At 37.0% G+C, this 25751-nt stretch overlaps 1 protein-coding gene across 2 annotated transcripts; it reads right to left on the reverse strand.

Annotated features, from left to right (window-relative positions):
• Positions 1 to 1625: 1625 nt before the first annotated feature.
• Positions 1626 to 24590, reverse strand: stat4 (signal transducer and activator of transcription 4). 2 transcript variants are annotated; one of them, XM_055155843.1, is made up of 23 exons: positions 24270 to 24590; positions 22987 to 23122; positions 14829 to 14927; positions 14030 to 14122; positions 13881 to 13959; positions 13147 to 13232; positions 10643 to 10794; positions 9348 to 9506; positions 7553 to 7645; positions 7400 to 7459; positions 7190 to 7210; positions 7009 to 7099; positions 6857 to 6898; positions 6626 to 6709; positions 5595 to 5693; positions 5260 to 5395; positions 5060 to 5112; positions 4861 to 4955; positions 4580 to 4716; positions 3699 to 3890; positions 3249 to 3294; positions 2966 to 3089; positions 1626 to 2097 (listed from the first exon to the last, which is right to left on the reverse strand). In XM_055155843.1, the coding sequence occupies exons 1-23, from the start codon at positions 24395 to 24397 to the stop codon at positions 2074 to 2076; spliced, it is 2229 nt and encodes a 742-aa protein (XP_055011818.1). In that variant the 5' UTR covers positions 24398 to 24590; the 3' UTR covers positions 1626 to 2073. The 2 variants fall into 2 exon arrangements, with proteins under 2 accessions (XP_055011818.1, XP_020776018.1); XM_020920359.2 differs by having other exon boundaries at positions 6857 to 6901; positions 24270 to 24589.
• Positions 24591 to 25751: the final 1161 nt, after the last annotated feature.

Below are 25751 nucleotides of genomic sequence, written 5' to 3' on the forward strand. Positions count from 1 at the left end.
AAACTCTTTCGCAATTCAAAGAGCTTTTATATGGGTAAATACTGTTCAGAAAAAATGAGTTGATTGAAGACTGCTGAGATGAATTACAGAATTACAGATCTTGCTCAATAAAACACTTTTCAAACACAAGTATGGATTCTTTGGTTTAATGCAATATTATATATAATATATAACTTAATGCATATTATCTTCATGGAGAGGGGCAAATGGTGGACTTACCACTCTTGTGAACTTTTGAATATTGGAAATTAATGCTTTAAATTGGGCAGTTTAAAAGACACCATTTGATTAAAACAATGCACGCAATATGTGAAAGATGCTCATGTGAGCTTTAAGCCATGTTATAATGTTGCTATCTCCTCAAAAACATACCTGGAGTTGTGTTTTGTTTCATTCAAACGTTTGAGTCATCCTTTATTATTTGTCTGCCTACATCTCCAAAGCTCAAAATGCTCTGTTTCACCTTATGTCGTCAGGAAGCGGTAGTCTTCAAGTTAACAGCTAGTTCTGGCAATTCCATGAAATCATCCAAATGATTCTCATGAAGGTGTGTGGAGTTTTAAAACACGGGAGCACTTCTTGTACCACATGGCATCACAAGGTGGAACAGGGTGTTTTCTGTACGAAATATGGAGGGCTTGTGTCTGAAAGATGTGAATGAAATAAAACACAACTCCAGATATGTTTTTGAGGAGGTCACAACATTATAACATAGATAAGAAATACTGTAATGCTGGCTTTTCAAATCTATGACAACAATAATACATTGCACAAAAAATGTATTCCACAGACCAGATTTAGCTACAAACTATCCAACATTAGGGCTGCGTATTAAACATACATAGTTGTTATTGTGGTGCGTTTCCTCCTCAGTTGTATTCAGGAGCATTCAGGGCGTGACACGCATTTCTGACACACGTGAAGAGCTCTCGGTGAGTCACGTGATTCCTTGTAAAATGATAAGAATCAAGCTTTGATCATGACATTCTCAAGTAGAAAGAAAACACTACTTCCGGCTGTCAAAAATAAGGAAAAACAACAGACAATGTGAACTTGTAAAAATAAGATATCTGTTGACGAATGCTTGATATTACGCAAAATTGACTCATGTGAGCTTTAAGACATGTTAGAACGCTGTTAGCACCTCAAGAACATAAGTGGAGTTGTGTTTTGCTCTGTTCCATGAAGCGGTAGTAGTTTTCAAGTCAACAACTATGGTTTAGTTCAGTAGAAATCGATAATTCCACGGCTGAAATTATCCAGTTGATTCTAGTGAAGGATGGAGTGTATGGAGTTTTAAAGCACAACATAATATTATAACAGATAATAATATGGGCCCTTTAAGTAGTATTTGTCTTGATAAAAACTAGATGTGACAAATGAACTTGTTTTTCTTATTTCAAGTTCGTCTCCTTGTTAGAAGTGTTTCTTATTTTAAGTAAAAAAAAATTTAAAAAGACATTTTGTGCTTTGTTCAACTTGGAAATCTTGTTTTAAGACAGTGAAAGTGTACTCAGATCTAGATAAATACTGCTTGATTCAAGCATATAGTCAGGCTTATTTAAGATTGTATTTTTGCAGCATAACTTCTACATACTTGTATTGATTAATGCATCTCACAGGAATATTTGTACCATTTTATTTTATACATATTTATACAATTTGTATTGAGGTTACCACATGTTAAACCACCTAATGTTTTGTTAACCAGCCATCAAGCTGTCTTCACATTCCCTTGTATAATGTATTAATATGCTTTTTTTTAGCGAGTGAAAATAAATACATGAAATCATGACCAGGACTGGGCAATATAAAAATAAAAATCTAATTGAGAGCCTCCCCTGTGAAGACACAAAACAATACAAAAACACAAGCTCATAATAAAAATAGAAACAAATAAAACAACAGACCAAATACATTAGCACGATATAGAAAACCAGAAATCAAACTTCACTGGAACAAGGAACAGTCTTTTACTCTTGAGGTTGAAGATTCAGCCAAGTCGCAGGAAGTCAAGATCAACTTAGGGTCATTTTGGGAGAATGTTGATTCAGAAAAAAAAGTCATCAACTTTCAGTCAGAATATGGGGATGTCATCTGTAAAACAAAATGAAAATTAAGGTTAAGGTACACTCTATTGTCGCTGTAAGGAAATCTGACACATTCTTCAATGCTGCTGTAGCAATCTGATTTTGAGCTACTTTAGCTGGAGGATTTTACTTATGGTGCATGTTTTGGGTTGATGAGGAAAACCACCAGTGTGCCTGGAGGAAACCCACCACAAAGAGGAATGGGCACCCCAGGAGTTGTACCCTGAACCTTCTTATTGTGAGGCATGAGTTCCAGCCACTCAGGCCCAGTGCTGTAAATAGTAGTTCATTGCCCTACATACATTGAGTATTCAAATTAATTGCCTGAGATTTTGGAGCAATCACTTGGTGGCAGTACATACTCAAAGAAATGCAAGATCGATCCTATGGCAAAACAAACATGGAGGCTTATTGCATGAAGTGAGTATGAAGAAATATTTGAAAGAAAAAATTTTACTGAGAAATTTACTGTGAATGATCTGGTGATATTTAAGAGGATGTCCTAGTGACTCACAAACCATTCCACCAATATTAGCTTGGAGGTAAGTTACCTTACTGACAGAAGCATGCAGTGCTGGAATAAGTAATCAATTTTGTTACTTAAGTGAAGTACAGATTTAAAAGCAGAATAACGCTAAAGCAAACAGACTTGAGTATCACATGAAAACAGTAAAGTAAAAGTACTGAGGTAACTTTTATGATGGTGATTTCAAACTTATCTATTAAAGCATCACCGCTGCCTCATTACGACACTCGCACCCATCCCAGTACCAACGAGGCCGAGACCAGACAAGATCAGGCATTCTCCAGCCGAATATATTCTCTTGTATGTACAGACTGTGTGCAAATGTGTGTGTGTGTGTGTGTGTACTCACGGAGTCTATGTCAAAGCACAGGTGTTCGTTGAGCATGTTGAACTCTCCAGGGGTCATGGGGGGTTCAGGGGACTGAGAGGGCGGAGGGGTGCTGATCACACTGCAGCTGCTGCTGCTGTTGCTTCTAGACAAACACATACAACTTCATTAATGGAGGTGATTTTCAATAGTATAGGCAGATGACACTCTGTGCTTATAGGTAGATTTCATTATTATATTTAGCATAATGAAGTTAATATTCTAAGCTTAAAAAAGTTATTTCAAATCAATAACAATGACTTACCGCAGTTCAGATATGGGGATGAGTGTGGACGGGATGTAGGGATAAGCTAAAAATACAACAAGAACAAAGGAATGGATTGAAATGAACAGTTCCAACAACATTAAGTACAGTTTGCAGTTATTTCTAGAGGTGCTACTACTGCTACAACTACTACAATACTACGTGAATGGTAAGCATCTGGGCTTGCCACTGTTGCTAATGTTATCGCTTCACCGGTAATGTTTCACAGGATAGTATTAAACTTATTTATCTCAATGGAGACCAGCCACATTACAGGCCAGCTCTATGAGAGGTAATTGTGTAGTAAAAAAAAACATGTTTCATCTCTCAAGGTATTTTTGAGCATCACAAACACTTGTTATTGAATAGACAACTTTCTCAACGACTTTCTGGTCCACCACAAAAGTTACATAGTGCATAATACAATCTCAGTGTATTTTGTTGTTTCACCTTTGCTTGGCTGGCTGTTGTAGAGTCGTCCGAATGCTTCATCTTTGGGTATATTTGGATAGAGGAACTTCAGTGGGTTTTCTGGTACCACTCCGTCTGAAATTACTTTATAATCTCGAATGATGTCAGCAAACGGTAAAGCACTCAGTCTGCTTTTGGTGTAAGGCTCCACTGAGTTGAATTTGACTTCTCCTAAATATAAAAGGAAAATTCAAATATTCACAACATATTTTCAGAACTGAGACTAAACCAGGCATAAATCAGCTCTAAACCAGGAATAATTTGGGAGTAATATACGCAGGTCGAAACCAGGACCAAATCTGGACTAAATCAAGTCTAAACCAGGACTAAACCAAGAGTAAACCAGGTGTAAACCAGTTCTACAACAAACAATAAACCACAACTAAAACTAGGACTAAACCAGAACTAAACAAGGTCTAAACTTGGATTATTAAATCAAAACAAAATCGAGACTAAAACAGGCATACGTCAGTTCTAAACCAGGAATAAATGCAGGTCTAAACGAGGACAAAATCTGGACTAAACCAAGACTAAACCAGGAATAAATAAAGCCTAAACCAGGACTAAACCAGAACTAAACCAGGATTAATCCAGGACTAAACTGCAAAAAAGCTTGGCCAAAATTTGATCAGAAAATGACTTAAAAGTAGTGAAATTATCTGTCCATGGAGCAAGATAATTTTACCTGACAAGTTATTTTAAAATAAACTACCTCTAGACTAGACTAGTCTCAGAACTAGTAAACAGATAATAAATCTGAAAACAAGCTGAATAACCTGATATAAATTTTTAAATCTTGGCCAGATCAGAGAAATTTGCAGTGTAAACCAGAACTAAACCAGGACTAAACCAGTTCTCACCGTTGTCTCCACGGTCGACCCAGGTGAAAGTGATCCCTCCGAGGTGACTCTCACTGAAACGCAGAAGGAAGGTCCCAGGGTCTTTGTCCTTTAGCAGAGTGCGTTCCGTCTCTTTACTCACAAATCCCATTATATAACTGGAAAAAAGATAGCAGTTAAAAACACTACAAAATGTACCTCACGAACACTTAAGTTTTTTATGCTTTGTTCATATTTCATTTTGATTTAGGTGTTCTCTCTTTCATTTTTAATCACATTACTTTAATGTTATTTTGACCTACTTCTCGCTCCAGACTGGCAGTAAATGTTTCTTGATCAACTCCAGAATCGAGTCCAGCCACATCCAGAAACTAAACGACTTTCCTGGAATATTCTCCTGAAAATTTAAACAAAAAATTATTAATTCAGTTGATCAGTTCTGCGCTTACTCTCTGCTCTGGCCACTAGATGGTGCTATATCATCAAACTTTTTTCATTTACCTTTGAGAACTTGGACCAAGACACCTGAAAGTCACTGCAGGAGACATGATGACCTGTATCAAAGAGGCAGATAAATAAGATATTAAACAGGAAATGCTGCAAATAACTTATTGAATCGACAAATACTATGCAGTCTGCCTTGTTCCAGATGATCCTGCTTTCCATTCGGTTGACTCACTACAATTACACATTACACTTACCCAGTAGTTTCTCTCCAAGCATGGTGAGCTGGTCCTTGTCCAGTCCTCGTCCGGCCTGAACTGAAAACTGCCAACTCAGAACCTCCGACAGCTGAGTCCAGTTTGCTCGAGGAGGGTTCGCGAAGAAAGTCAGATTCTGGAGGGAATTATCAATAAATTAAGAAATTATCAATGCTAGGGATAGAAAACAACTAACTATGACATTATTTATGAAAGTTGATTTTTTTTTTTGTAGTTGAACACATTACAACTGTTGCAATAGTGACGAACAATTTAAAATAAATTAATATATCAGGAAGCTGAAAACCATGAATAGATCCTTAGAATGGACATACCTTTGGCTCATCGGTCAGCAAGTTGTACCACATGACAGAAGCCCAGCCTCCGGGCAGCTGGCTCACGTTAGAGATGACCACCAGGGGGAGTGAACATGTCTGAACATACACAGAGCACAATACAGGTCTAAAACAGGACTAAACTAGTTTTAAAACAAGGCTAAGACGTGTCTAAAACAGGACTAAACCAGGTCTAAAACAAAATTAAGACAGGGCTAAAACAGAACTAAGACAGGTCTAAAACAGGACTAAGAAAGGTCTAAAACAGGACTAAGACAGGTTTAAACAGGACTAAACCAGGGCTAAAACAGGACTAAGACAGGTCTAAAACAGGACTAAGACAGGTCTAAAACAGGACTACACCAGGGCTAAAACAGGACTATACCAGGGCTAAAACAGGACTAAGACAGGTCTTAAACAAAACTAAGAGAGGGCTAAAACAGGACTAAACCAGGTCTAAAACAGGACTAAACCAGGTCTAAAACACTGACTAAGGCAGGTCTAAAACAGGACTAAACCAGGTCTGAAGTAGGACTAAGATAGGTCAAAAACAAGACTAAATCAGGTCTAAACTCAGTCTAAACATTCACTAGGTATAGAGTGAATGAATAATGCTGAATGCTTTGTAAAACGTCTTTGTGACAAAAAAAATGTCTTTGAAAAGCACTATATAAATAGGGACTTACTTAACAGAATTTAACAAGTCTAACTAAGAACTTAAACCAAAGACTACACTAGGATTAAACCAAGACTTACCAAGAGTCCGAGTAGACCCAAAATCTTTATTAGTCGACAAATTATTTGAATAAGTAACTTTAAGTATTTTAATGAATTATAGCAGAGGAGAAGGCTTGCCTTGGAGTGAGTTAGTTTGAGATTTTGGAGTGATTTGAAACTGCCTTTTTGTCCACTACGTGAAGTACAGGGCATGTCTTTAGTGGATCAAGAATTTCTTTAGTAGACTACACTCCTCCAGACCATCAGATCCTGTATATCCATGTATATTAATAGCATTTTTGTGTGCCGCTCACCTCCAGGTCGATGGTGAGGCCCTGCACCGTGAAACAAGCCTCAAAACTGAGAGAGTGGAGCTCCTCAGTCACTGACAACAGACCCTGGAACACAGAATTTAACAAGTGCATATTTATATTTAATAGCTAATCTATATCTTACTAGGACTACTGGGACTAGGGTTACAACAGGATTTGACCGGGTTGCAAATTTTAATTAATTAATTTGAATATTAATATTGAACTTCTAACCTCATTTCCCTTTGTCCCGTTGATGTATTTCTTCTCCTTCAGCTGCTGCAAGGTAAAATTATGATTAAGACCATTTAAAACAAAAAATCTAACACAATTAATTAATATAAATTATAGAACAACGTGTAAATATCCATTTTAATTGGACGTACCAGGTGTCTGAACTCCACCGAGAGGCAGCCATTAGAGTAATCCTCAATGTCCATGACTTTAGTGTTGTTTGTGAGAATGAAAAACTGACGACTTATTAGAAAAATGAAAACAACATCAGAAAAACGTACACAATTTCTAAAACTATATATTATTTGATAGAAATAGTGGTGGGATACTTACACTCTGCCAGGTGGAAGGTCCCTAAACAACAAGGAAAATGTTAGTGACAAACAATGGTAAGAGAAACATAAGATTTCATGGGTAGATTAGTAGATTTAGATGATTTGGACAGAGGAGGGACAGTGTTCATATGATAGTGTGAATATATGATACACAGAAGGACAGTGATACTATTAAATCCATTCATATTAAATCAAGTAAAAGTCATACTTGTCAAATGTTGTTTTAACTTTGAGCTGATAATCCACTTCAGGAAGTTTTACCAGCAACCTGAACAACAATTATGACATAATAATTAAATTAGACAAATGGTGATACAACAGTAAGAATTTGATCTTAAACTTGAAACGTTATTACTGATACCTGACTTTGGTGGTGAACTGGACTCCTGTCTTGATAATGAGAGGTTTCTGTGGATGTGTGGGCATACAGGGCTGCTTCTCCACAACAAATGAACTGAAACATTGACATCATTAAATGAATTGAATTAATTACTTGCCCCAAACAATAAAAAGAAAATGTCAAATTATTTCCCACATTTATTTCAGAACTATGCTTTTAAAAAATGTTCATCTTGACTTGACTTGATCTGATCATAAAAAATAATTATACACTATAGTTATTTGTGCGTGCAATATCCAACTATGTATTCACACAATGATTTCTAAACACAGTATGTGTTACAGCGGAAAAACGTGTTAAGATGGTGACTTCCTTAAAATGCATTAATTCAGACTTCCTATCCCCATGTACTCAAACTCAAACTCATAAAAGGTCCTATATTACACAAAATGGATTCTAGAGAGCTTTAAGACATGTTATAATGCCATTACCTCCTCAAGTTCTGTTTTTGTTTCATTCACACGTTTGAATAATCCTTTATTATTATTAGTCTGACTACGTGCCAATCGCATTTCTAATTTCTACCCCTACCCCTTTATCTGCCCCTTGCCCCTTGAAACTGAGCAACAAGAAGTAGGGGTTGAAAGTAAATTGGGACACCCCTTCAACAATCACATATGTAATCAATAGTCTCCGCCAGATTTTACATAAGCATACGCGAAGAACTTTTGCCAGAAATCCAACATGGCGTCTACAACTGTGGTGGTCTCTCTTGCGTGGACTATATTGCAATATTTTTACGGTTGCTTGCAGCTAACCATTCTAGGAGGGGTATAGAAAAGTGATATGGCCAAGGGGTGTAATGGGATTCAGCCTACATCTCCAAAGCTTAAATGCTCTGTTCTACCTTGTGATGTAATGCTGTAGTACAGGGGTGTCAAAGTCATTTTGGTCCGGGGGCCGTATCCAACCAACTTTGATCCCAAAGGGGCCGGATCAGAAAACTCATTGTTATTTTTGGGGTTTATATGACATAAGTTCAAATATTTGTGCAGATAAACACAAATCTGTTACAGAAATCTTTTTTTAATTGATGAACTCTTTCTTTGACAAATCATAATATTATGAACAACCTGAAACTTTAGGATAAATGTAATTTCAACACAAAGTTTTAACATGAACTTATGCAAATAGGAATAAGTCAATTTTTCTTGGAAAATCCTGCACTCGGCTCCACTTTTTCTCATTTTTGACATTTTGCTGATGAGGTCAAAACGATCGTCCTTTAAGAGCGTTTGGAAAGAGACAAGTCTTCATTTGTGCTGCTCTGGTGGGAGGGGCCACTATGCTAAGCACCGCAGAAAATTACCAATATTTTAATAGAAAATATAATTAAAATATTTTAGTAGAAAATCAGCCGAGGGCCAGATTAAAGGTCTTGGAGGGCCGCATCCGGCCCCCGGGCCTTATGTTTGACACCTGTGCTGTAGTAGCTTTCAAGTTGACAGCTTTTAGTTCTATAGAGATTGGAAATTGCAAATGTTTCTATTGAATGGGGTGTAAAAACATAGTGGAGCAATTCTTGTATTTTCTCATGACATCACAAGGTGGAGTGTTTTTCTGTTTGAGAGAATAAATATGCAGGGTTTGTGTGCTTAACGTGGGAATGAAACAAAACAAAACTCCAGGTATGTTTTGATGAGGAAAAACATTATAACATACATCAGAGTGTAATATAGGCCCTTCAACTACAGGTGCATTTTTAATAATAATTCTCTAAGACTAAGTTGTTTTGTATTTTGTATGTTGTCTGTACCTTTTGATGAGGTGGTAGATGAGGTACTTGAGTTTGTCTTCCATTTGGGGTTTTTGCAGTGGGATGGGGTCGCTCTCATACGTCACCTTTAAAACCAGTTCTCCAAGTTTATCGAGCTGCCGTTTGATCTGGAACAGGCTCTGCACTGTCAGCGTGAACCTGGAAATATAAGAAAGAGGACGTTATTGTAAAAGTGTCCTGCCCAACGTTGGAGCTGGAACTGATCTGCCAACCATATATGTATATCCCCTAACACTTTGTTCCTTAATATCAGTCACTAGAAGATTGATATTCTATACTTCACATGTTTGAGGCCAAGTACAGAGCAGATTTAGTCTTTGGTCTAATCCTGATGATATTATTAATTTTAGCTGCTTCCCATCTGTAGTAAAAATGACTGACTATAGAATGTTGAAACTCAGCGACTTGTGAAAGGCTTGAAAACCAGTGTTCCTGTTGATTTTATGATTATTCATTTCACCTCTATACTGAATATATTATGATGTAATTTAACTACTGGATTTTTCGGACTGTAAGTCACACTTTTTTTCATGGTTTGGGTGGTCCTGCGACTTCTGCGAGTATCTGCTACTCCTGTTACTCCTGTACCACTGTCACTTCACTCTACTGTGCATGTCTACTGCAGAAAAAGCTGCGTCCTGCTGCAAGGACTGAAATATTCAGCCGAAAACTGTAATCGAGCAGCAGAAAAAAAGTTTGGAGTGAGCGAGAAACTTGTGAGGGACTGGCGGAAAGTGGGGATCGAGAACACAGCTTCACGATCAATGATGTTGTTCTCTATTCTATTCCTTATTCTATTATTCTATTACTATAACTTGTCTTTTTAAGATGAATGTCGGTTCCTGGTCTCTGATTTCATAAAATATATTTCCCCCAAAAAGTGCGACTTATATATGTTTTTTTCTTCTTCATTATGCATTTTTTGGCTGGTGCAACTTGTACACCGTAGCTCTCAAAGGGCTGGTCTATACTTAGCCTAATATTATTTTTGCATATATGTGTGAGTGGATGGGAGTGTGTACATGTGATTGTTTTCTGTGGGCTGGTTGAAAGTGGGCTTGGGTGGTTGAGAGAGTTTGGGGAATGATTAAAGGTTTCTAAGTAATTTGCGTACTTGTATTTGTACATTTTTAGCCATGTAACTGTACTTTTATTTGAGTACAAATGTGTAATACTATTTCCACCACTCACAGACTGACATAAAAACTATATAATGTAATACAATGTTTTGGATGTTAATATTCTCAGCATGTTCTGTGCGTGTAGAACAGTACCAGTTCTGCAGTTGTTCAATCCCGACAAGCTGAGGTCCTCCGATAGCTGTGATCTGTTGTCGCCGTTTCCAGTCCTGAAGCTCCGGGTACAGCTGAGAGTTCATCACATCATCGATCTCCTTCACCACAATGTCCATCTTAGACAGGACCTCCTGACACAGCCAAGGGACACAACTTTAGAATAATATTTACATGAGTAGATAAGTGGATAGAAAGACTGGCACATGATAAAACAGTGTACTTTACTACAGACCATGGTAACAGCTGTGCACACAAAGAAAGACAGATGCAGAACGTCAACAAATAGAAAGTGGCTCGCATGATTTTATTTCTGGTGTGTAATTTAAAGCAACTTAAATAAGGCTAAAATCAGTGGTTGCAAATGGTGACTGTAGATCAGCCAAATGCAAGACAGGTTTTGGACAGAGCATCTTCACAGTGAAAAGATCTGGAACACCATACCTGCTGAACTCTAACACCAACTTTAAAGAAGCTATATTATGCAAAATTGATTCATGTAAAATTTAAGCCATATTATAATGCTGTTGCCTTCTCAAAAACATACCCATTCACACATGTGTGAGTAACCCTTTAGTAACAATTTTAATGTGTGTTATTGTAAATATATTGTACTGTGCTTCATGTTGTAATGTCTAAATATGTCACTGTCTGCCTTTGTCTGTTTTACATGAGGGACCAGGGGCTCAATCTTGCCCCCAATCTTAGCACAAGCGCTAGCATTAACGAGGGGGCGTGTCCAGGTCAGACTGTACCTCGCTGAGTGGAACGATACAAATTATATGTGGGTACAATAACACCTCCGGAGCCACACGATACAAGTACACACCAGTGGAATATAGAATTTTGTATGGGCCATGACAGAAATGGCTGAGTTTGTGTTCCGAACACTCTCACATATGCGCACCCCTGTAAGCCCGTACACGCTTTTTATTTTCCTCGGTGTTCCTCTGTTGATTACGTAGCAGACCAGTGTCTATCTTATGCGCTCCCCATCCCACAGCAGATCTGCTGACCGCAGCTCTTCGCCTGGTCGCACCCGCTCCCGCCTGTCCCGGCAGTCAGCTGCTGTGTCTCTAACCTGAGGTAGGAGTTTCCACTGCTGCTACAGCTGACCGCTCACATTCTCCTCCCAGATGTCCACTGCATTTGGTCCCACACAGGTGGATGCCTCGCGGATAATGGAATACATTTATTGGCATATAAATGTTTCTGATTTTAGCGCTTTCCAAACAGACAAGGATTAATCCATTAACACACGGGGAGGGTGACTGCACTACCTGCTTTGGCCCCGCACAACTGACTGACTGCAGGTGTCAGTACAGAGCAGTGCTCATGTGCACTATCCATCTCTTGAGTCGCTGTACAAAGCTCTACTGACCGCTTCTGCCAAGAGAGAAGCACATATGAGACGTGCATCTGCTCCGCTCTGCTGTCACAGCCTAGAGATGTCAATGAATGGCCTCCACGGCTCCGTGCTGTTTTCTACAGCTCTGATGGTAGCCTGCCTACTGGTAACTAACTTTATAAACTAACCAAAGCAACACAATGGGAATAATATGATAACGAAATTGAATGGAGTTGATGACAGAAAGGGTACGAGGATGTGACGAAATCCAATATCACAGCATTAGGAGGACAGACAGGGTAAGAAAACATACTTTAGGTCAGCGCTGTCAACAGCCTCATGTGAATGAGCAGCATATGTACAGATCCAGATCAAACCAAACTATGGAGCAGGGCTGAGCTAATACAGAGAGCGGGCGAGGGGCTGTACTCTGCCCTCCTGCAGGAGGGTATCCGGACAGTGCACAAACATACCGCAAACACACAAATATATATATATGTATATTTCCAACTAAAAGAAGCCTTGAGCATGTTACATGTTGTTTTTCAGTGGACTAGTTTTATTTTTAAGATTCTGGCAATTCACTGAATGCACCACACTACACCCTCAGTCCGCTCCACTCCACCTGATATTCAGGCATGGCACACCTCTTGTTTAGAGCTCCACGCTTCACACCTGTGCTAGTGCTAAGATCGGGGGCAAGATAGGGCCCCAGGTCTACAAATGAACCCTTGGCTAGATGAGCTATGGACATGCATTGGTTGCTGTTTTAAATGTAACAATGGTCTCTGATCTGTCCATTTAAAATAAACTAATAATAATTCTTTATGAATGAAATGGGGGATAGCAGATAGTAAGCCCTAAAAATTAATCTGTTCAAAACTGCCTTCAAATAACTGCATCTCATTTTATCTTCATTTGTATTTTGTCTGTTTTGAACTGTGTGAAGTGTCTTTGAGTGTCAAAAGCTTCATACAAGTGTTATGTATTATTTTAGTATTATTATTATTATTATTATAGAAATAATACTAAACTTAAAATGAATCAGTGTTTGAAATGTCAGGACATTATTTACTTTAGTGAAAGTTAAATAGGTTCATATCAAAGTTTGCATCGACCATATTACTGCTGAGTTTACCTTCCTCTTAAAGTCAAGTCGGTTGAGCATTTCCTGGAGCCGTGTTACTTCCTGTTTCATATGATCAGAGTTCCTCTCCGCCTGGTCTAAATCACAAAATGTACATTACATAGACAAAGTATCATGTAATATCCATTGTATACTTAAAATTCAATACAACTTTCTGTGATCAAACATGCACAAGTTTAGGGAAATAAAAAAGTGCCTTGGCCAAGGACACAACAAGAGTATTCACTTATGGAAGTGGGGATTTGAACTGCTAATCTCTGGATTAGTGGACAAACACTCCAAAAAATATGAATAAGAATTACTATTACTAAAATAAATGCTAGTTATAATGTGTACACCTGTGCATCATTATGTGATATTTTCTATGTGTATCTGTTGGAGAATAAAATTAACACAGAGCAGTGGGTGTGTACCCGTGGAAAAGGATGTTGATTGGCGCAATGACGTCTTGAATATAGGAGAATAAAGATAAGTGAGATATGGGTGAATCACTTCAAGAGGGTAAATGAGAAGTGAAAACAACTATAATATGGTTGATTTTGCATAAGTCCCCTTCATGTAACAGATATCACTGAATCCCAACAGGCACTTGCAATGGGGTGCTAAATATATAGTCAGTTTAAGTTTCTAATAAACATGCAAATGTAAAATAAATTATTAAAAGTTTAAAGAGCTTGACTACATCTAACATTTCAAATACATTTTATAAATGAATCTGTGCTCACCTCGAGACTGAAGCGTCTTGTAGCGAAAGTCAAAGTCGTCCTGCATGTCCTCAATGAACTTCACTGCTTGGTCCATGAGCTACAGATGACCACATTAATACATTATTTACATATTTAATCATATATTTTATGTATGGTGAGTTTTTTACCTGCACGCTGCCTCGGATCAGCGCCACACGGTTGTCTATGTTTTTCTGCCTTTCCAAAGCCACAGAGTTCTGCAGTGACTTTTCCAGTGGACCCTAAAACACAACCATCATCAGGCATGAATTATTTCACATCTTTGTCCCCAGACTACAGCCGTGCAGTTAATCATTTTACTACTGATCAAACTTATTTTGGAGGAAGAAATGTATTGTTTGTATTAAATGGTAATGGTTAACTTCTTGAAGATAAACAATAGTTTTAACAACATTTTAAAGACATAATAAGATTTAATCCAACATTTTATTTGGTCAGAATGAGGCTGCTTATCGTGATGTGTAATTTGGCAAGTTTATGAACCCATTCTCTTACAAAGAGAATTAGAGATTTCTTTCAAAACGTTGATATCCCATAGAGTTATATTGCTGTGTATCAGATGACAACACAACATTCTGTAGGCCAATAATATTTAATAGATGGGGCAGCTAAAATTAATTGTTGAAACATAGATTTCTTATGTAACAGTATTAAGTCACTTACTAATAATGATCAGATTCAACATTTGCAAATTTACTTTATGGTCTTGTCTTTCTTGTGATAGCACAATATAATCAATAAGAAAACTTTCTCTTGCACCATCAAATTCTAGAAAGTGAACACAATCAATAAAAAACAGTAGCTTCCTCTTCCTGCTTTTTGAGTGAATGCGTCAAGTTTTTATTGCTGTTACGCTCTGATTCCCAGTAACCTCTATGATAAAGCCTGCACGGGGACTTTCCACCCAAACAAACGGTCGACTCAAACCTGTTCTTGCATGCAGGCACTTTCCAGGATCCTCTGCTCCTCTTTCAGACAGCTGCAGATGACACGGGCCATGACTGCTGGGTTAGACGCGTATTTCACCTGGAAAATATCACTAGGTTTCAGTTTACATCACAACATTGTATAGGACATATATTTAAAGGTCTTATATTACGCAATATTTACTCCTGAACTTTAAGTCATGTTAGAATGTTGTTACCTCCTCAAAAACATACCTGGAGCTGTGCTTTGTTTCGTTCACACATGTTTGAGTAATCCTTTGTTAGTCCGTCTACATCTCCAAAGCTCAAAATGTCATGAATCAGTCTTCAAGTTAACAGCTACATTTGACCTTTTGTTCAGTAGAGATTGGAAACTCTAGAGCTGACATTATCCAAATGATTCTAGTGAAGGTGTATGGAGTTTCAAAACACAGTGGAGCACTTCTTGTATGACATGACATCCCAAGGTGCAATAGAGTGTTTTCTGTTTGAGAGAAGAACTCAGCCTACATATGCAGGATTTGTGTGTTAAACATGTGTGAATGAGATAAAAACACAACTACAGGTATGTTTTTGATGAGAAAACATCATTATAACATAGACAAGAAAATAACAAAAAAAATATATACATATAGGCCCTTTAATACAGATCAGAGCAGCTACAATGAATACTGTTAAAATGCTGATTTCTGTTGTAACATAATGAATACTTGGCTCTATGTTCAATTAAATCAATGCTTTCCAGTGACATCATGCTGGGAGTGTTCTGCATGTTTCACATTTGTATATTTCTATGTTACTCTAGTTTCCATGGTAACACAATGCACACATTAGAAAAACAGATAAAAAAGATTTGAGACTGTCTGAAAATACAAATGGATTGAAACATTTTCAGGAGCCTGTGATCATTCATGGTCCTGTGTAGGGGTTTGATTTTCAATGCAAATAAAGTCATACAAGCACAACTCACCTCACCTCACCTTTCGTGGTCAGATTGTGTTAAATAAAGCTCACAGTATAAGCATCAAACCCCCAGAGAATGTTGATGACAAAATTCAGTCCCTCAGAATGTGAGAAAACATGCCCATAAAAGTCTTGGTTGGGGTTCAAATATCAACCAAAACATGAATGAATTTACATTGAAAAAAAAAAAAGTGATGTATAAATGCATTTTATAAGCATACAAGGCTCTAATCTAATTTAGTTTTAAAGATGTACTGTGTAACTGCCAAGTGAAGGGTTCGCTTTCTGCTTGCCATCATAAAATTGCATATAATGATTCTTTCCTTTTGTTAAATCCTATAAATATTGAACCATATTGTCTATCAGTATATCAATACTTTCTGCTTTCTGCTATAATTAAAGGGCTCATATTACACTATTTTCTGATCTATGTTATAATGTTGTTTCCGCATTACAAACATACCTGGAGCTGTGTTTTGTTTCATTCTTGTTATATCGTGGTAATACGGGAAGTAGTTTTGTTTGTTTTGTTGTTTTGAAACTCCATACAACTTCATTAGAATCATTTAGATAATTTCAGCCCTGAAATAACATGACTCACAAGAATCCATTATGTCTAATACAGGACCTTTAAATGTGTAGTAAATGTAGTGTTTTCGCACAATCAAAGCCTTTAAAAAGTAACATTTAAAACAGAATAAGAGGAAAACCCTGCAGAGTTGAATGACAGAGGAATCCCACTTAACTGGAATTAAAGTTATGATGTCATCTCTTATTGACTTTTTGGCTCAAAGAGGTGGGGCTTAACTGGAAATCAAACCACGAAGTGTTACTTGAAAATGGTTTAGATTCAATTAAAATACAGATTTGCAAAACCAGTTTGTCCATCAACTGAATATGAATAGGGCATTTGTAACAAGGAGTGGTAAACTGTAATTACTCATTTCAACAACTGTTAGTAGGATTATGGTGTAATTTTCATTGATTATTACTATGTGAATTCATGAAAAGAGTTTAAGGACCAAGCGGAACATTTGGGCTAACAATTCCATTTCATCATGAAAAACGAAATCAACAGCGTCTATAAGCAATTCAGACATTATGTGTACCAGATCACCTTATATTTAAACTGTGAAAGAAAGAGAATGTTTTTATATTTATATTAAAAACACAAGACTGTACAATTGATCAAATCGAAATGAACTTGAATGGAAGCAACAGTCAAATCACAATTTCTGAAGTGTCGTAGTTTCCTCCACAAACTATCAACTCTTATTCTGCATAAAAGCTGCTAACCCTGTATTTTAGGTTATATGTTCTGAAAAGTGATTCTTGTATAAGTTTGTCAGTTCATATTTCAGTCTTTCGGTCAGTTCGCCTGGACGTGTTTAAAATGTGAACTTTAAACAGAATAATATTATTAAAACATCGAATCTATTCCATTTGCAATGCTTGTCAGAAAAAGCACTATCAGATATTTTGTTTTCAATAGTTCACCCTGACACAACGTCCATGTAGACAATACACTGATCACGAACTAAAAAGATGGGACAGAACAGAAGCCCAAACTAAAGGCCTGTCACAATAACTTAAATAAATATTGAAGTACAATATTAATATCCCAATTAATAATAATACTGAAACTACTCTATACACCTGACACAGTAAACCTAGAGCAGGATTAGCCCATTTGTTGATACGTAAGCCTTTGTTGAAGTGAACCATATTGTTTGTAATACAGTACATAAATAGTATAATACTTGAATAGTTAGTTCTAATATCTATAAGTATAAAGTGTCATAGATGTACATTATTTGACCAACTACAGCTCAAATGCTATGAAATAGACTTAGCAGGGGTGGGACGAGATACAATTTCCACAAAACAAGACGAAATGAGACCCAATACTGGATCTACAAGAATGAGACAATTTTCACATTATTTACTACAAATAAATTGTGCAATCAAGCTCTTAATTTTATTCTCATGTATTTTTTTTTTTATTATTTTACTTTATTTCCTATTTTTGCTGTAGCACTGCTTTTTGTGACTACAACCTCTTAAAAAAAAATTATCTCACCAGTGCTTAACTTTTAATACAATCCAAATGTGGAAAAAAATCTCACAAGATCATTTTCAGCATTTGTGCACAATCTTGAGGCAATATTATCTCGCAAGATCTTGTGGCATGAGATCCAGGATTTAGCACAACTAAAAAATAAGAACTCTCTGCTGGTGCAAAGAAAAGAAAAGGCACATAGAATATTTATTGAGCCTGAAAAAGAATGGCTCCTTCTATGTTGAACAATACAGTTGATATAGTAATTATCGTGACAAACCTACGAAACTCGCGTATATATCCAGGAAACATATAATACTACTGCGTTATTGTGATCAAATTCCCATCATGGGTCAATAACATCTTAACTGAAAACTTTCCCTTTGCCACATCACCCTAACAGTCATTTCTTTACAGTGTTGGCATTTACAACACAGAATCGATGTCAGCCATGTAAATACACTGCCCATTCAAAGACGCATGGAAAAAGTACCAAGACGTCTTCAGTAAAAGGGGGAACACAGAGATGACTGAAGAGAGAACTCACCTACTCACTTTAGTCACTAACTGGGTCAGGGCAGTAGCTCAAAACTTTCCAGGATTTGGGACAATTTTATGAATGAAATAGGAATAATAGTAGAAACTGAATATGGCATTTATTTCCTTTAAAATAAAAGAAAATCAGACAAAACTGATCCAAATGTGTGATGTAGGTGTTATTTATCTTTCAAGTAATTACAGAGCAACAACAAACATTATGGAACTTTCTAGGCCAACATCACTAAATAAGTCTTATTACATCGATTTATCTGCCTAACCAGCATATCGAGGGCAGTGATATTTTGAAACCAATATCCGATCCAGCAAATTTATCTGTGTCGATGGTGATATCTGATACAGGATACAATGAATATCGGATCAGTGAATCCCTGAGATTTGGACCGGGCACCATCTACTCTTTACAGTTGGCACATTTCTCCATGTTGGCCTCTCTGCACAGACTCCCTGTCAGCTTTAGGACTGATTTTAAGATTGTGTTGATGGTTTTCATGGTCTATATTGGTTGGGGATGACACTTTGGCTGTAGCTGGTCCCAGTATTAGCTTGGCTATTAAAACAGACCAATCTTTAATATGTGTATACCTTTGTTGAAACCTCATTTGCAGTGTGACTTGGACTCGAGTCAGATTTGAGTCTAGGACTTGAGACTTGACTTGATAAAATGGATTAAGACTTGGGACTTGACTTGGACTTGAAGGTCAGTGACTTGGGACTTGACTCGGACTTGAGGCTTGTGACTTGAGACGACTTGAGAAGCACTTTTAAATCTGAATTTGTTCTATTTTGACTGTAATGATTCACTCTAAGATCTTGTCAAGACATTTAAAAAGGAAAAATTTGCATATCTACTACTCTCTCTCTTATATACTCTATAAATACTCATATAAATATACTGTGATTTATAAGTACAATTTATCTTAAAATTCATATAATTTGCAAAAATCTAAGCTATATTTGGTACTTTGGTTTAAGGACTTTAAGGAAATGACTTGCAGTTCAAAGTAGACGACTTATAAGCCAGTGACTTGAGACTTGCCTTGGACTTGTCTGTATTTGACTTGGGACTTGACTCAGACTTGATGTCAAAGACTGGAGACTTACTTGAGACTTGCAAAACGACGACTTGGTCCCACCTCTGCTCATTTGTATGCACTGGTTTTGAACACAAGCTGAACTGAACATTTCTATTGTTTTATTTATTGTATTATTTGTTATTGTTTAGTTTCATAAGATTGCATTTTACATTGCCTTTGTACAGCAATCTGGGCAGCTGTGGTTATTTTTAGAACTGCTTCATGAATATATTTGCATTGACTTTTGACTGTAAAGTACACAAAACTTTTCTGAGTGGGAACTTTGGAAATATTGTGGTAATGGTCCAGATGAAACTTGATTGTGTTAAGTCACTTTTGTTTCAAACAGCTTTACAAACACATATGTGCCTAAAGACCACATATACAAGTATTGAATGAAATAACCAAATAAGGCTATTTTAATTTCACTCACAACTAAATCAAACCACATAAATTCACCTTGTAGCCGCAGGAGTCTGATCGCTTCCTCTCAGAGCTCTCGGCTTTGACTCAGACAGGAAGTATAAGCGTTGTCGCTATGTTTTTAGAAATGCATTTATTCATTTCAGCTGTGAACTCAAGGTTCAGAACATGCCCTCTGCAAGAATACAAAGCTTCACTTATGATTTCCTTAATGTTTTGTTTGTTTATTGCTTGTGTGAGTTGTAGGGTGTGTTTTTGTTGTTGTTGTTGTTGTTGTTGTTTCTCAAGAATCCTATTTACTTTTTTGCAACCAGAGAGAATTCTTTGTTACATACATTGTCAACTGGAAGAGGAATTATCAATTTAAAAATATCAAAACTTTAAATTAGAGCTGCACGATTTAGGAAAAATATCTAATTGCAGTTTTTCTGAAAAGCATTGTAATTGCGATTAGATTTGCAATTTATGTAATAACAGGATTCTGATTAAAGTTTACATTTTTAACACATCCAAAAATACTGAAGCATGAACTGACAACTAAAACAAGAATCACATTTCAGAACATGTTTGCACAGAGCTAAACGACAAGGTCAGCAGTTTTTAATGCTGAATAAGATAATATATTTATTTGTTTATGGTAACTGAAAAACTGCAGCCTTTGTGCATTGTCATTTCTATTTAATTGCGATTGATCCTGCAGCCCTACTCTAAATGAGAGTATTAATGTTCAAAAACACAATAGCCTCTTACTATCGTAGCACAAAAATGTATGTCACACGGGACTTGAATAAAATGTCCAAGGCACATTGATCAGAAAAATAAAAGTCCTTTATTATTATTTTTAAGTAATGATGAAGACCTTCATAGATTGAAACATGTTGATGACCCATTTGTAATAATGAAGTAGAGATAAGTAGATAAGTAGAGCCAATATGCATTTTTTTGACACCCAATGCTGAGATTCAATTGTTTATAGTCCACAGGAACCGATGGTTAATGACCTCTGGGGATAGTTTTGGGAAGAGATGTTGAGCTGATTTAGGTAATTTTTGTCAAATTATTGAATCAAAAGTTAGCACAAACTCATTCATTCTTTTACTAAAACAGTTCAAACAGTACAAACAGAGTCCTATTTAGTCCCATTTTTGCAGAGCCCTCTTTGGACTAAAGCATTCAAACAAACCTTTATACATACATTTTTCACGTATATTTTGGGCTGCTGGTTTGGCCAAACTAAACAGCGGCCACTACTCGAGATTTGAGGCTGATAGCCAATATGTTATCGGGCCAATATATCAGCCAACCAATATATCGGTCTGTCTCTGTAATAAAGAACTCAAGCCTCATGTGACATACATTTTTGTACAATAGTAGGTGGCTGATATTGTATTTGACATGTTTCATCTATCTAATCTTATAATAAAATTGCTAACAATACTATGATATGTGTAGAATCCCTCAGTCATCCAAGTAGAATCCATGGCAGAAGAGAAATTCAATTTGGTGGTTGACAAAATGATTTTCTCCTTTGCCAATACTATGATACTTACTGTAAGTACTTATTGCTTAAACTTAAACTTATTGCTATTATTGCTAGTGCACTGATGGTAAACCATAAAATTGCTGAAAAACAAATCTTACTACAGTTATAAATTAAGTCACCTGAACCTGAACCAGTGCTACTACTAATGACTAGTAACACTTCAGTTGTTGTCTATCCGCTACAGCAGCCTTGTGCAACTACTAAAACCACAGTTACTTTACTACTACTACCGCTGCTACTAGAAATCATACACACCAAAAATACAAAGTCCTTTCTAATGCTGTAGTCACCCTGGTCAGTGTGACTTCCTGTTAACCCCTGAGAAATTATATAATAGAGCTACTTCTCCTTACATTGTAGGCACTTAAAAACATTGCAAGAGAATGCCAGTTACAAAAGTAGTTATTTTAAACTACTATTTTAAACTACTGTAACTACCAAGCTGACTACAACTAGTACTACTACACTAATAATGATAATGTGTTTAATATAGAGTTTGTGCACACTCAAAACTGCATTGCATTTTTCATTCACTTTACACCTGCTGCCGGTAAGCAACACCTATTAATACACTGAAGCTTATGTCATCAACATTCCATGGGGGTGTGATGTTAACTGTAGGCACTGCCCTGTTTGAGGATTTGTTGGATTATTGATCTTTAGTTTAACACAATCTGACCATAAAGAACGGTTTTAGCTGAAATTACAGCAGGTAATCTGATTTGTGTTGTTAAACAATAGCCAGGCTGGTGCCACCTAGTGCCTCCACTCAATTTAATTTCTCTCCAGCAACTAGGTCAGGAATCAAAATACACTAGACGGTTTGCAAGAACCCCGGAAGTGCAAGTTCAGGCACCAGTCAATCAGCGAAGAGCCACACATTCTGTGTTGCAACAATTCTCAAGATCGAGGATTTAAAGTCAGAACAAAGAGAATGTTTGAATGCTGAATTTTGGTGAATGGTGAATTTTATCAAGAGGAAGGGCATTATTGTCCTTCTTCCTATGGGATTTGGGAAAAGCTTAATACGCCAGCTAGCTTCGTTAGCGGCGCATTATATACGTCAAATAGCAGTGATCGGTTAAATGAGGAATCCTAATGTTGCGAGGTCAGACTCACTTTCACTTCATAGAAACCGGCTGATGAATCAGGATAGTTAAACAACTCCCTCTCATATAAAATAACAATCGCATTAGTCAACAGTTTTCCTCATTTTGTTGAAAATCAAACACCTAAACAGGACCATGAACGCATGTACTGATCACAGGCTCCTGAAAATGTGCTGTTTAAATGCATTTTGAATTTTTTTCTTCAGTTTTCAGGTTATCTTAAAATGGATTTCACAGTGTTTGCTAATGTGTGCATTATGTCTCCATTATAAGTGATGAACATTCCACCAATACACATACATGTTGAACACCCCCAGCGTGATGTCACTGCAAATTATAATATTAATACTGATGCCCTGGGGCAAACTGACAGAAATATGGTGGCCAATCTGCGCCCAACTACTATCACTACTCCTACTTGGTGTTACCTGTAGTTGTTGGTGTATTATCTTCATGTTGTGTCTCTGTAGAAAGTTTTGTTCCTGTGATCGGACCTTCTCCATTTGGGTCAAAAGGTTACTGAACATCACCGCCGCAACAGAGTCATCATTAGAGGCAAGCTCCCTGAAAAAATAAACACAGGAAATCATTCACTCTCATAAAAACTTGGGGTGCGCAGAGGGGACCATTAATAAATGACCTTGACTGGACATTTTAAAGGGCCTATATCACGCTATATTCTGATCTATTATCTATTTATAATGTTGTTTCCTCATCACAAACATACCAGGAGTTGTGCTTTCATTCACACATGTTTATTAATATACAAACCTGCATATTTAGGCTGAGTTATTCCCATGTAAGTGCTGTGCTGTGATTTTAAACAACATACACATTCTTTACAATCACTTGGATGATTTCATTCCTGAAATTGGCTATCTCTACTGAACTAAATCTAACCTCCTGGGAAGAAAAAAGTGTATTGCAGTATATATTTTTTGTGATTTTTCTATCTATTTGGAGGTAAAGGAACATCTTAGTATTTAGATTTTGTTAATTTTGTTTTTATTTATAATGTTATAACATGTGCTCTATAATATACACCGAGGACATTTTGGTGTTAAATCCATGTGACGTTAACCTGACAATAACAACTTTTTTGATGACCAACATCTCTAACAAGCTTCTACAGTCACCTCACGTTTTTAGACCCCCTAGACTTTTTTTTTTTTCTTTTCTAGACATGATAGTAGCCTATAACCCCCCAGCCCTACTAATGTCCACTCAATGTCCACTATAAAGGACACAAATTAATGGGCTGGGTCTCAGAGGGATAAAAGGTTGCTGATAACTTGAAAACTACCACTACATGACATTACAGGGTGGAAGGGAGCATTTTGAGTTTTGGGGTTGTAAACACATTAATAAAAAGGATTACTCAAACATGTGTGAATGAAACAAAACACAACTCCAGGTCTGTTTTTGAGGAGATAACAACAACAGGCTATAACATGTCTAAAAACTACATTCTGTTTAATACAGGACCTCTAATTAGTCAGTGTAATGGTTGCAAATATGATTTTACTAGAATATAGACTTACTTTTAAATGTATGTAAGTTTTGAGATAAATAAGACTAGTGTTTATTTTCATATGAAGCAGTATTCTAAGTGGAGGAGAATCATTTTAACACCAAAGGTTCACACGAATATAGAAATGTTTTTTTCTGTAACGAGTTATAAAATAATACTGATGAAATTAGATGGACTCACCAGTCTTGAGCCTCGATCCAGGAGGCCAGTCCCTGTCTGATGTCCATGGGAAAGTTATCATCATATAAGTAATCCACATGCTCCAAGTGCCGTATCTCTAACTGCTGAATACGCTTCCACTGGCTCATACTACGACAAATACAGCTATGCTATCAAAATTACGCGAGCAAATTTTTTGTTATTTAACAGCAAACTCGAATTTTGACCGTTCACAACTTGCTTCAACGCTGCGCACTTGCTACCAATTAAACCATGTGCAGTCTTTTCCCTCTTTTTGACTTTCGTTTTCAGAGCGAGCGTCAATCGTGCCGTTTCAGGAAATCGGTTCTTTATTTTCTAGTATTTTACGAAACGAACCCGCCCCCACTATAGTGGAAGTATATGGCCCCCACCTGAACAGCAGCGAAGCGAAATTACGCGCAGGACGCACACACCTTTTACCGGTAGCACAGGGCTGGTCTAAGCATATGCATAAGGTACTTAATGTGAGATATTTTGTTTTTATTATTTTGGTATTAAAGGTCCCATACTACGCTATTTTCTGATCTATGTTATAACGTTGTTTGTTCATCACAAATATACCTGGACTTGTGTTTTATTTCATTCACACATGTTTAACACACATATTTAGGCTGTGTTCTTCTCTCAAATGAAAAACACTGTGTAAGACTTTATGATGTCATGTCGTAATACAGGAAGTGCTCCACTGTGTTTTTAAACTCCATACACCTTCACTTGAATCGTTTGGATCTCTACTGAACAAAATATAAAAAAAAGCAGGTTAATAAAAGGTAGTTCTTAACTGGAAAAGGTGGAACAGAGTATTTTGAGCTTTAAAGATGTAGAGAGATAATAATAATAAATAAGAAATCAAGCAGGTGTGAATGAAACACAATATTTAGGCACAATTTTCTTGACAACATTCTAACATAGAATAAAGATCACAATCATATTTAATTACATTTTAAGTAACCTATAGCAAGAGATACCCAGGACCATTATACATTTAAACGAGACAGCCCCCCACCTACTACAGGGTTTCAGTGCCATTTAGAATTTGTAAGATAATATTATGGCTAATAAATAATGCACACATCATAAATGGTGCCGTTACCCCCACCTACTAGATTTTTTAGCTAAATGGCCCTAAACTGCTGGCACAGGCACCAGATCCCACCAACTGCTCGTCCTCTGCTGCTGGAGTGGGCTTGGGTGTTGTTTGTGCCTCAAGCTGGAGAAGAGAGTTGATCTCCTGGAAGCGGAAGGCATAGCGCAGGACTGAAGGCTGTTGTTGCTATGCCATACAGCTATCACAACTCCTGGAGTCTCCTCTGTCTGTTCGCTCTAGATGAAGTACAAGGTGTAGCCCACATCTCCCTGTAGTTCCTTAACTGGGGGATGTACTCCTCCAGCACCTCAACTTGGTCAGAGGCATTTCCTACTCTCACAGTCTTTTCCGTCATAGGGGCACTGCGGTCCCTC

Source organism: Boleophthalmus pectinirostris, unplaced genomic scaffold, assembly GCF_026225935.1.
Source record: "Boleophthalmus pectinirostris isolate CB_2022bp ecotype Guang Dong unplaced genomic scaffold, ASM2622593v1 HiC_scaffold_1, whole genome shotgun sequence".
In the NCBI taxonomy this organism is placed as follows: domain Eukaryota; kingdom Metazoa; phylum Chordata; class Actinopteri; order Gobiiformes; family Gobiidae; genus Boleophthalmus; species Boleophthalmus pectinirostris.